General features: G+C 35.3%; 1 protein-coding gene across 8 annotated transcripts in view; it reads left to right on the top strand.

Annotated features, from left to right (window-relative positions):
- The window catches only part of SRBD1 (S1 RNA binding domain 1), a 208,689-nt gene that overhangs the window by 110,893 nt on the left and 84,188 nt on the right, over window positions 1–13,608 (top strand). For all 8 annotated transcript variants that reach the window (XR_004624865.1, XM_034659076.1, XM_011236753.3 and 5 more), the window contains exon 16: window positions 1,842–1,924. Coding sequence is in view for 7 of the 8 variants with exons in the window: in XM_034659076.1 (XP_034514967.1) it covers window positions 1,842–1,924 (83 nt within the window). In the remaining variant the exon portion in view is untranslated. The remainder of the gene's footprint in view (window positions 1–1,841; window positions 1,925–13,608) is intronic.

The following is a 13,608-nucleotide window of genomic DNA, read 5'->3' as shown; positions in this document are numbered from 1 at the left end:
GTACCTATCCAGCTCAACTCAGGGGACCGGCTGAAAAAGGGGTCCCCTACTCCTCCGCCATCTTAACCTGGGCCTGCAGTGAATTTTCTGATGCCTATATCTTTCACTTGGTTTACTGTTGTGGGTTGTTGGTTTGTTTTTTTGTTTTTTGTTTAATCTGAAAGTGTTTTGGCAATGTATGTATGTGTTCAAAAATCATTCTTACTGGATTATATTTTTAAAGACTACAATAAAGAAATGATCTTTGCTTTCAGAGACTATCAGATGTTTCCCTGGTGGCATCTACTCTCACTGTGTAATTATACATGTGATTACTGGGGGGAAGCAGCTCCCTTGTAACGCAGCACTTGCACTCATTAACCTTTTGAGGTTTGATAAGAAAATGTATATGAAGGCTTTGGAGGCTGGAGTGAGCATCTCTTCAGTGGGGAAATAGGCAGATTGTATGACACCAGCTTATTGCTCTCTAAGCTGGCCTTGCAAGCTGCCATTGTCACTGTATGTTAGAAATAATAATAAAATATATGAAAAAGACTTGAATGACCATGCAGTGAACTGAATGCTCAGAGTAGATCTTATCTCTGATGAGGAGGTGGTACAAATCAATGACAGGAGAATATAATAGTCACTTGCAAGTGGTGGCTTTTGTTGCTAGACTTTGAACAGTTTTTTAACAGTTTAACACAAGAGCAGACATGGGATCTCCTTTGATGGCCTCAATGTTTTCACTGAATGAGTTTATGTTTCATCCAACTTTCTGTGTGAGTAGATGACACTGATTAGTTTTCTCACATTTAGAAAATGAAAGCTGTTTGTATGTAGGGACCCAATGTAACTATACTACTTGGGAAAAGAAAAAAAAGAGCTGCCCTTGGAAGCATCCTTAATATTCATACTAAATTTCTTTTCTCCAACTAAATCTAAAGATTTATTTATTTGAGAGAGAGAGCACACAAGTAGGCAGAGGGGCAGAGAGAGAGGCAGACTGAGGGAGTAACCTGATGCGGGGCTCGATCCCAATGATCATGACCTGAGCAGAAGGCCAGCGCTTAGCCAACTGAGCCACACAAGTGCCCTCCAGCTGAATCTATCTTATAAGCTAAATTAGATATGAAATTTTGTTAACATTTTGTAAAAAAAAAAAAAATGAGAAATGATGACCAAGTAAAAACGTGACCACAGATAAAGGAATGTTTGAAGCTAACTCAGATTTCTTTGGATGTGGATTGTGATGGTCAAGAAAGGGTTGTGATTTAGAACTGTGGGTGTGTTCAGAGACAAGCAGTTGAGATTCAGACCACCACAGTTAATCTTGCAATCACATTTAAGGCAGTACAAGTGTGTTCACTAGCCAACTGACTTGGTCTCTGGTTGCTGTAAGGTATGATTCCATCAGTTACTCATCACTATCAGAATCTAGTCCTAATAACATATTTGATTTGCAAATGTATGTCATAATAATGCAGGATTATTTAAAAGTAAAACAAATATCAACTTGTTCATTAAAGTGTGAGGTGCCCTGCTATGCTGTGTTTAAAGGATGATCAAGTGATTATGTAAGTATAGCAAGTAAATGTTTTATCTGTTTTTCCAAATGTATAAACCGTGCAATCTGTGCTCAGGAATGCCTACAGATTCTGGTAACAAAATTAATACCGAAATTTTGCATTCACTTCTTTTGTGTGAAAAAAAGGAAACTTTGAAACTTAGTGAAATTGTTGGCCTCTGTGTGTGGGGGAAGAGGGAAGGAATTAAATACTTGAATTATAAGGGACTAACATAAGTAATTATTTGGATACTGCTTTTCACATTAAGCCATACTTATTTTCTGTTTTTTTCAGTTTCCATAGCAAGGCGTGTACAAGACCCATTAGCTGAGCTGGTGAAAATCGAGCCGAAGCACATTGGAGTTGGAATGTACCAGGTAAAGCAGTGTGGGTCATTTACTTTGTGAAACCCATCAATAGTATGCAGACTTGGTGTAGTAATTAAATGTCAGGGGGAATAGCTTCCCATCTTCAGAGATTACACAGTTGATGGGAAGGTAGTTAGGAGTTATATTATTAGAAAAGAAGGGAGTTTTTCTTTTTTTTTGGTGTTTATGGTTTGGATCAAGTTTTAGAATTGACTGTAGTCAGATTTAAAGACCATTAAAACATTAGATCAGACTAGTAACTTAATCCAGAGAGCCTCTCCCTTTACAATTATTATAAAAAAGGAGAGGAAATGGAACAAGGGGGATATGTTGGCTCTTTGTGTAAGCCAGTATGAAATATTGATCTTTATTGATCTTTCAGGAAGAAGCCTCTGGTACCTACTGTGCCTTATTTATTTATTTATTTATGTATTTATTTATTTATTTGTTTTTCTGGTTCCTATTTCTATTTGATTGTTATAATGAGTTTTTGGTCATTACCCAGTATGAGCTAGAGCCTTTCAGTTGTTACTGTGTCGCAGTAATAGTAGTGGTGCTTGTTATTGTTACTATATTTTCTGTTCTTGAGGTTGTGTGTGTTCATTGGGCAGTTGAGGACAATGCTAAATCTTGGCAAAGTGAATCCATGGTATCTTGTCTTCAGAAACCTCGAGTTGAATTATTTTTCTCTTCGATGACAGTCTTTTTTAAATCTGAAATAGAATATTATGTTCTGTATAATTTTCATGGGACTTGAGTGATAGGTTCTATGCTTTTCTCTAAGAAATATATTAGGGCATGGAATCTGTGACCACTAGAAATGGAAGAGATCTTAGAAATCATATAACCCTACCCCCTCATTTGACAGAAAATGAAGCTGTGTCCCAGAGTAGTTAGGATTTTTACCCAGATTTACACAGTGGCAAAGCCACCTGTCATATATTGAACTTAAGTGGGAGTATTCCCATTTTATAGCAAGTTAGACTAAGAGGCATCTAGACCTTTGACTTGACTTGTTCATTTGGGAAGGATAGTTGCTGAAGGGACAGATCTAGCTATCTAGCTAGATACAAATGCCTAGTATCTAGAGAGTACAACTGTAACAGTTTTATGATATAGGCTTTGTAGTTAAGAGGAATTATAACTATATTAATTCAAGATGAAGTTATGGAATGCCTCAGCAAGGTAGTAGAACAAAGAACAGGAAAGGAGAAGTCAAACTCATAGAACCCAGGCAGGCTAATAAGCTATTGGCATCAAAGAAGTCTTTAGTAAATAGCAGAGACCTAGCCTCCAGATTCTTCAGAGATACAGTATTTAACATGAAAGAATTTGGAATTCATTCCAACAGCAGTGAGAAGAAATGGAAGAGCTTTAAGCAAGGGATATGATCTGATTTGTATTTTTAAACATTGGCTCTGGCTAATCTGGGTAGAATGACTTAGAGGGGAAGAAGAGAAGCAGTAAGACCAATTCAGAGGCTGTTATCGTAGCTCAGGCAAGAAATGATGGTGACTCTGACAAAGTTAATAGCAGGTAGAAATGGAAAGAAGTTAAATTTATTTTGTAGGGACTACTTGGTAATAAGTGGAGGAAAGGGAGTTTGCTTCAGGGGTCCTAGTATGTGGATGATGCCTGACTAGAGTAGATTTGGTGGGGATAAGATTAGTGATTCAGTTTTGGATGTGTTAAGTCAAGATGCCTGTAAGAAATCCAAGAGATGTCAAATAGAAGTTGAATATATAAGTCTGAGATTTAGAGGAATGGCCATATTAACATTGGAGTACTGACTTTTCAGCAAATAATGACACTGAGAAAAAGTGATCAAGATGGTAAGCTGAAAGTGAAAGAAGTCAAGCAGAGAAAGACAATTAACATATTGTTTCTCTCATCTATGGAACATAAGAACTAGGAAGATCGGTAGGAGAAGAAAGGGATAAAGAAAGGGGGGGTTAACCAGAGGGGGAATAAAGCATGAGAGACTATGGACTCTGAGAAACAAACTGAGGGCTTCAGAGGGGAGGGGGGTGGGGGAATGGGATGCTGATGATGGGTGGTGGGGAAGGCACGTATTGCATGGTGCACTGGGTGTTATACGCAACTAATGAATCATTGAACTTTACATCAAAAACCTGGGATGTACTGTATGGTGACTAACATAATATAATAAAAAAATATATTAAAAAAAAAAAAGATGGTAAGCTGAGCTTATGATGTTCTTTAACTCTGCTACCACTACTACTGGCATATCCACGATTCCGCCTTCTTTAAGATAACAGAGAAGGTTGCACATGTATATTTGTATCCATATAAACACATACATGAATAAATTGATAACCTGGGAAAACAAGAAAGTGTTGGTGGATGGAAATTTCAGGAATTCCTGAAAGATAGTAAGACTGAGGAATCACATCCGTGGAAAAATAAAACCTGGTGGAGCTGCAGCTCAGAATATACAGATCAATAGTGTTCTCAAACCAGAGTTATGTTCAAATAGTGGGGAGGAGGCCTGTACTGTTAGAGGAAGAGGTACATATGGAGTGACTAGGCCCATAGTGACCCCCTTCCTCCATATCCGGTGAATCCAAGCTCAAGCACTGGGTATAACCCAGAGACCAGAGAGAGGCTGGGAGATCCCTCAAGTAGCCTTTGCTTGTCAGGAAGTTTAAGGAGTCTCACACTGAAAAGACAAACTTCTGACACATACCTGACACCGGCATCATATCCCACATCATCACTGGATTTCAATGATGGTAAACAAAAACAGCATACGCAGACAAATGGGGACTCTGAAATGATCTTCTGCTAAGAATCACTGAACATTTGAGGAAAACTTGTCATAGCAAAATGAGGCACCAAATATAACAAGAAAAAATAACAATGAATAGGCAGCAGTCTTTGAAATAAGTAAAATTAATATTCACAGAGAGTAAGAGAGGTTATTGCATGTATAAAACAAACCTAGGATAGAATGAATTAATCCAGTCTTAAAATTAAAAAATATGCTTGTCAAGATGGAAAAGACCAAATGGCCTAAATAGAGTAGACACAGCTAAAAACAAATTAATGAATTGAATGATTGAGCTAAGAGATTCTTTAGAATGTAGTCTTAAATTGAGAAAGGTAGATAGTATGAACAAAAAGTCGTATGATGTAGAGGCCATTTTAAAGCTTCAACATTCATCTCAGAAAATTCAGATAAAGAGAATGGAGGAGAGTTACAATCACAAAAATAAGAGGAAGAAATTTCTTCAGCGTGAAGACAGACAAGTCTTGAAAAGGCCCAGTAAGTATTGAATAAAAGAATAACTAAAGACCTATACTGAAACACCTTCATATGAAATTTCAGAATGTTAGTGATAGAAAAGGAACTGACTAAAAGCTTCCAGAGAGCAAACGGTTCACCTACAAAGGAAAGAAGTGGTCCTGTTATTGGTAAAAACAAGTAAAAGAAATAGAATGCAGTAGTTTTGAAGTTGTGGGAAAAATATTATTTGAACCTGTAATTCTGTATTCAGACAACTCAGCAATTTGATGTGAGAAGAAAATAAAAACATTTTTGGACCTGCGATGATTTTTGGAATGTTACAGATTTTCTTTGAAAGAATTATTTATTAAAGTACTCCTGACCCCAAAATGGAGGGAGCAGGGACCAAAGAAAGGAAAGGTGTGTCATGAAGACACAGTGTTGAGGTGAAGAAACAGTGGAGAGCTTTACAGTATACACATGGGGAGTAAAATGTTCGTTGAGCCTCAGAGTGTTTTATCTATAATGGTAATCTTTAAATGTTCAGTCTGGGCCAGATGAGCTTAACATGGGAGAATAGAAGAAAACGAAGTGATGAAAGATTATTTTTCAGGAAAACAATTAAGATGTAGATTAACTTTATACTTTGTTAGAAAAGCATAATCTGAAATATATGAAGAATAACCACAAATAGGATATTTAATATAAATTATGAGAGTAAAAAATTAAAAGTTCGTCATTCCAACCAAAGGCAGAGAAAACAAGAAAGTATAGTAAATAAATAAAATACACGAAGACAGGAATAAGTATGGGTTATAGGTAATGGTGAATGGGTTAAATTGCCCTGTTAGTAGAATCTCATACTTTTAAAAATAAAATACAGCTCTAAGATGTATATGTATGCAAGATGATTCTAAAGAAAAAAGCAACCTTGAAATTAGAAATTTGGAGAAAAATATTCCACAGAAATGAAAAACAAAGTTATAGTACTGCTAATATCAGACAAAATAGAATTTAAGGCAAAAATGAATCAAACAGGTCAAGGAAGGATATTTCATATTAATAACACAGTTTCCCAAGAAGATGTAATTACCCTGAACACTCTATGTTATCTAACAACATAGCTTCAAAAATTATTCTGTATTAAAAGCTTCTAAAATTAGAGCAAGAGACAATTTCACCTTTTTTGTAACTCTTAATAGACTACAATGTATTAACACATAACATTTTAAAAACAGCTTTATTGAGATATAATCACATACCATATATACATACATATGTAAATTTACCTATTTAAAGTGTACAAGTCAGTGAATTGTCATATATTCGGTGGGTTGTGAAACTATTACTACTATCTTATTTTTGGACATTTTTATCACCCCAAAACGAAACCTGGTGTCTTTGAGCAGTCACTCTCTACCACCCCCCACTCCCCAACCCTAGGCAATTACTCATCTACTTTGTTTCTGTAGATATGTCTATTATGGATTTTTCATATAAATAGAATCACACAATATGTGGCCTTTTGTAACTGGCTTCTTTCATTTAGCATAATATTTTCAAGGTTCATCCATGCTGAAGCACAAGTCATTACTTCATTCCTTTTTATGGGCAAATTGTATTTCATTATATGTGTATAATACCACATTTTGTCTATCCATTCATCAGTTGGTGGAGATTTGGGTTATTTCCACTTTTTGGCTATTATGAATAATGCTATTATGAACATTCTATACGAATTTTTATGATGTGTATTTTCATTTCTCTTGGATATATACCTAGGAGTGTGTTTGCTAGGTCATTTAACATATACATTCAAAGCCAGATGAACTAGGGAATTTATTTGTCACAAATGTACATGTACATAACTTTCTATCTTATTGTTAAGGTTTTGGTGTTTTCTCACTGATTTGTTTACAGTTGTATGTTGGTTTAAATAAAACATTTACAAAAGATATATAGAGAGCATCTAGACACCATTTATCATAGATGAAATAAAAAATTTTCTTTATCAAAGGAACCCAAATTAAACAAAGGAATATTATTTCAATCTAATAATTGAGTAAAGTTGTAATAAAATGATAAACATCTGTGCAAGTGAAGATACGGTGAGGTGATTATTCACAGACACAGCTGGTGGAAGTATAAATTGTTATTTCTAGCACATAGTCAATACCTGTCAACTTTTAAAGAATGCATGCCATTTACCTGGTAGTTCTCCCTTTAGGCATCTCTTCTAAAGCAGTATTAAGAACTATTGATAAGATTTATATACAAGTTTGCTGTTATAGCAAAATTATTGGAAGCAACTACAATAGAATAGTATATCCGTCAGTTGAAATATTATACAACCATTAAAAATACAGGCTTTCAAGGAGGATTTAATGACATGAGAAGTTGCTTTATTTTTAAATTGCAATGAAGTTGTTGATACAGAATAAAACCAATTTTTGTTCTAAAAATATAGATATACATTTAAACTGAAGAAAAACAAACCTGGCTAGTGACTGATATTTATGTTTTTTTTTGTTGGTGTGATTAGGAGTTTTTATTTTCTTTTTTACCTTTTTTCAAACTTTCTATAGTGAATATGTATTAGGAAGAAATTATAAAATATATATCCATGTCTATATCGCAACCAATGGGCCACTTAATTTTAAGCCTTGTTACAATAGACTTCCAATATAACCAGAGTAGGACTGAATTTCTTTTTAGTTGGGACCTCTAAACGCTTTTAGTATAAATTTAATACTTATATTTATTCTGATTTAAAATATAAGTAGCTGGACAAATATTGTTGATTTTAAAAATGAAAGCTATTCAAAGAAAGAATGTTAAATACTTAGATGAAATAATAGAAGCTATAATATTATTATTTCAATAGAAACTAAAATACTTTTGCTTTAATAACAGCTAAAATGCTAAAGATAGCAGTCCAGTTCTTGTCTTAGAAAATGGGGAGACCTGATTTTAAAAACACATGCCTGTCATAATTTCTGGAGAGAGAGGCAGCCAGTGTGGTCGAATGACAACATATCCCTAACTGACCCCTAAAGACTTTGCTGGAAAGTGGCTTGGTGTTACTCCCAAGAAAACACTCCAGGGTGAGAGCAGGATGATGCAGGGTTGGCTCTGTTAAGTTCTGTGGGACATGGGGAGTGTGGTTTAGCTTGGCCTTGTCATATCCTGAGAGCACAACTTAAGTAAGTTGGATTTACTTGCTATTTATTTCTTCTTTGGACCATGTTTGAGATACTTTTGTGCTCATTAACACCTCCATTTGTTAATGAGCATGCACAGTAAAGTGGGAAAGACAAAATAGTCCTCTTCCTCCTTTCGTGCCTGTTAGATCATTTGATGATGTTAGAGAATGAAATGGTGCTCCAAAATGAGTTTTTGGAACCCTTAGTGGATTTGCTTTATCCTGGTATCCTTATTCCTCATTATTATGGATAACGGAGAAGTCACTGTAAAAGGAAAATCATCTTCCCAGCTGAATTTTCATGGTAAAACCTCAAAGGTGGGAATTTGTATTTTATTTCCCTACCCGCTCTGTGGGATCAGTTATGAGTAAAAGCAAAAAAACAACTCTTCAGTGGTGATATTATTATAGTTTTTAAAACTGTTTTATAGGTAACATGGAGGGATTATGAAATTTAGTTTTAGTTTAGGTCTGTAAAAGTTAATAAGAATCCTCTGTTTTATATTGTTTGCCTAAATCCTTTTAAACATTTTAATCCCTTAATTATTTGTTATTGTACAGTGGGATACAGGAAAGAGTCTCCCAGTGGACATTCACGTAGCTGAATTTACCTCAATTTTTGCCCTCTTATATTAAAGCAGTATTTTGAAATAGGTAAAACACAAAAGTAAAACGTAGAAGAAATTTGTTCTAAAAATCAGGCACCACTTACATATATGAGTTCCTTGCTAAAATGTTTTTGCAATCTTGTCCCTTAACTGTTAGTTCCCACTTACAGAATAAGGCCTATATTTGAATTTGTGCTTTACCCAGTATTATAAATAAAAATCAAACTTAGCCTTGCAATTCAGATATTTCATTCGTGACTGTATCTGAACCTTACTGTGACTGAACAAGAACAAGTAATTGACCTTGACTGGGAGTATGAATAAACTCATCTATTAGAATTTGCTAATTATTCCTTAAACTTAGTTTTAAAATCTCTATTCTGGGGTTTTGGTTTTTTTTCACTTCAGGATTAATTATGCTTCTTTCGTTAAAGTATTGGCTTCAGTTTTCTCAGGTTCTTAAAAATCACCAACAGTGTAATAAGCCATGTATACGTACACACACCCTAGTATAACACCATACTTATCTTTAAAAGAAATGTGAAGATAGTTTGAAGAAATTTTTACCAATAATGCCTTAAATTATTAACAGTGAAATATCTAATTTCCCTTATCTTTTGTTTGCTTATTCTTTGTATGTCATTGACCTTGAACAATGAAACTAGATCAATTTCAGTTTCTACTCAACTTCACCTTCTAGTTTTCATACATCAGCACAAAGTGCTAGGATTTCTAAAACATTAAGCTATTTTCACAGTGTTTATAACTAGTAATTACCATGGATGATTAAAAAATTACACGTGATGGGGCACCTGGGTGGCACAGCGGTTAAGCATCTGCCTTCGGCTCAGGGCGTGATCCTGGCGTTGCGGGATCGAGCCCCACATCAGGCTCCTCTTGCTGGGAGCCTGCTTCTTCCTCTCCCACTCCCCCTGCTTGTGTTCCCTCTCTCGCTGGCTGTCTCTATCTCTGTCAAATAAATAAATAAAATCTTTAAAAAAAAAAATTACACGTGACATTAAGAGTACTACCATAAAGGAAAAGATTAATAAATGTTAACTGCATTAGAATCTAAAACATCTCTGAGTCATAAAACAATATATAGAAAATCCACAGACTGGGAGAAGGTATTTGCAAAACATATACCTATAAAGAACCCAGAATATATAAAGATCTACAAATCAGAAGGAAAAAAGACAGAAAAATAGGCAAGGGATATGAACAGGCAATTGACAGAAGCAAAGACAAAAAAGACAAAAATATTTTTTAAATGATCACTTTTGCTAGTAACTGGGGAAATGCAAACTAAAGCCATTATACGAAACCTTTCAGGTTGTCAAAACTTAGTCTGACAATTTGGTTGTTAGCAACCATATTAAGCATTGGGAATCTTATACATAACTTATAGGAGTATAAACCGGTGCAACCTCTTTGGAGAGCAATTGGACATTAATGAAGTTGGAGATGGGGATTCTCTTCAAGTCAATAATTCCGTTGCTATATATACATAGCCTTGAAAATTTTCTCAAATGTGTACAGGAAGATACGTATTAGAAATTCATTGAAGCACTATTTATAGCAGTGAGAATTTGGAAACAAGTGTTCATCATCCAGAAAACAGAAAAATAAATTGTGGTGTACTCAGATGGTAGAATATCATATGGGAGTGAAGACAACCCATTTAGAGCTGTCTGTATTAATGTGGATATACTTCATAAGATACAATATTAAGAGAGAAAGCAAGTTGCAGGATATGTACAGTATTATATGACTGATATAAAATTTTAAGATATGAAAAATAATACTGTGTACTATTTGTGAATACCAATATATATAGTAAGAAGATAGAAGTAAGCCCTGAAATTTACAATTGTGGTTACCCTGGATGGGGCATAGAATGGGAGAATAGGAACTGGGAGGGGTATACCAGGAGTTTCAACTATATAGTATTTTGTTTCAACTATATGTATAGTATTTTATTTCTTAAGTTGTTTGATGGGTACATGGTATTCCTTATACACTATAACTTTTGTTAAATAAAAAGATGTTTGTTTATAAAAAGATGCTGGAAATGTTGGTCAAATTCTAAAGGTGTTTAATCTCAGAAACTGTGGCTTCCAGTTGGTTGTAATTTCTTCCTTATATTTGTGTGTGTGTGTGTGTGTGTGTGTGTGTGTGTGACAATGAGAATTTATATAATCAGAAAAAAAAGCTATTTTCAATTTTCAGTGAAAATGAAAAAACACATTTAATATTAAGTACATTTCTCTTTGTAATAGTCCTTGAAATTTTCATCTTTAAAACCCTAAGTTTGCAACAAATCAAATAATTTTTTAAAGATTTGTTTATTTATTTTAGAGAGAGGGTGGGGGAGCGGCTGAGGGAGAAGGAGAGAGAGTCTTAAGCAGACTTCACACTAAGTGTGGAGCCCAACCTGGGGTTCAGTCTCAAGACCCTGAGATCACCACCTGAGCCAAAACCAAGAGTCGGACGCTTAACCAACTGTGCCCTCCAGGCAGCCTCAAATAGTTTTTAATGCAGAATTCTAACACTATCTTTAATTTTTTTTTTCATTTTACAGATACGGATTTTTCTTCTGTGAATTTTTTTTGTTTTTTATTTTATTTTTTTATAATAATATTTTTTATTATGTTAGTCCCCATACAGTACATCCCTAGTTTTTGATGTAAAGTTCCATGATTCATTACTTGCGTATAACACCCAGTGCACCATGCAATACGTGCCCTCCCTAATACCCATTTTGTGAATTTTAAAAATGAACTATTATTTGTTTGGCCCTATTATTTGAAATGGTCATTTCAGAGATATGGCCTAGTACAAAACTGTGGGTCATTATCTTTCTAGTGATTATTTACAGGGCAGAGTTAGTTAGAATTGATGTTTAAAAAATTGTAGTGTGTTAAAATAATGGTACCATAATATGACTAGCATTCATCCTATACTATTTTCTTTTCACCACTAACTACTCCCCCAACACACTCCTAAATTATCTAAATTAGGAACCTTAAGATCAAGCAGAGGAGCTTTTAAAAATAACTAGCTTAGGCCACATGCTCAGAGATTTTCATTTAATTGGTCTGGAGGGTGGACCCAGACATGAACAAGCATTTTAAAATTCCGCGGGTGATTCTAATGTATAGGCCATGTTGAGAACCATTGGTTCTTAAAGTATGGTTCCTGGACCAGTAGCATCAACATCACCTGAGAACTTGCTGGAACTGCATATTCTTGCACCCACTTCCCAGGCTTACAGAATCACAAATTCTGGGGGGTGGGATGCTATCAAGCTTGAATGTGCATATAAAACCTCTGGAGTCTTGTTAAAATGCAGATTCTGGTTCATTTGGTCTAGGGTAGGGCATGAGATTCTGTGTTTCTTATAAACTCCCTGGTTATACTGATGCTGTTGGTCTGAGGATTGCACCTTGAGTAGCAAGAGACCCTACAGAAAGCCTTCTGGGCCTCAGCCCAGGCCTATTGAATGAGAATCTAATTTTAACAAGATTTCCAGGTATCTTGAATGTACATTACAGTACATACAATGTAAGAGGAAGATCAGGATATGCCAATATCTAAGGGATGTGAGAATTTGAAGAAGCAGAAATCAATATTCTAAAGCACTACAAAGATGAAGGTAGGACACAAACTGAAAATGTGCCTTCATGTTTACTTTTAAAACATGGTGGTGGTGGCCATAATGAGAATAGTTTCATTGGAGTGGTAGAGGCAGAAGTCAGATAAAAGCATATTGAAGGCTGAATGAAAGATGAACACTTAGAGACAAGTGTATACACATCTCTAAAGAAGGAGGTCAGGATTTGAATGGGCTTAAGTGTTGATAGGAAGGAGGTAGAAGTGGTTAGGGAGAAGTTGAAACAGCTGGAGAGGCAGAGGCTGGATGCCTGAGGAGATGACGCCCATAGCTTGCCTAAGGAAGGAAATGGACAAGAGTTCAGAAAAGAGAAGCTCCAGAGTGGCAGGTGACTGGAAGGTGGTGGAAGAGAGCAGTACTAGGAGGGGTTGCTCCCCTACCTGGATAGTTTTCTTTTTCTGTGAAGTAGGAGCCTCCTGTTCTGTATGTACCCCTTCTTCTCCCAGAAGAACAGACAATTTTTTATTTTCTGAAATCATTGTCCTATTTTGTTTACTATCTGTCTCTTGTAATGGAATGTAAACCCTTATATGAGACAGGGTATTCACAGCTTCCACGACCTGGCACGTGATTGATACTCAATAAGTATTTGCTGGGTGAATGAATGGTAGAGTGTCAGTATAGTTGCTCTTTTATTGTATTTTTTAACTCTGTTGTGAACACACCATAAAATTTTGTAGCCTCTCACTTAAAATTTTTGTGGGGTAAACCTGAAATGTGAGTCACTAGGGTTTTTTTTTTTTTAAATGAATCTCTTTCAGGCAAAGTGAGAATTTCAGAGCAGAGAGCATTAGCGTAGCCAGGTGATTGCAGTGAGATGACTGGAAAGTGAAGAAGGGTTGTTATGGCCAAAGGAGCTAGAGTTCCTCAGTTTAATGCCTATTGCTCCATTCCTTTCTTGCTCCATAATGCATATTCTGTTCTTAGTGGAGATAATTCTTTTTTTTTTTTTTTTTTTTTTTT

Source organism: Ailuropoda melanoleuca, chromosome 4 (genome assembly GCF_002007445.2).
Source record: "Ailuropoda melanoleuca isolate Jingjing chromosome 4, ASM200744v2, whole genome shotgun sequence".
Lineage (NCBI taxonomy): Eukaryota > Metazoa > Chordata > Mammalia > Carnivora > Ursidae > Ailuropoda > Ailuropoda melanoleuca.
Note: the sequence above shows the minus strand (reverse complement) of the source record. Positions and strands in the feature narration are given on the sequence as shown.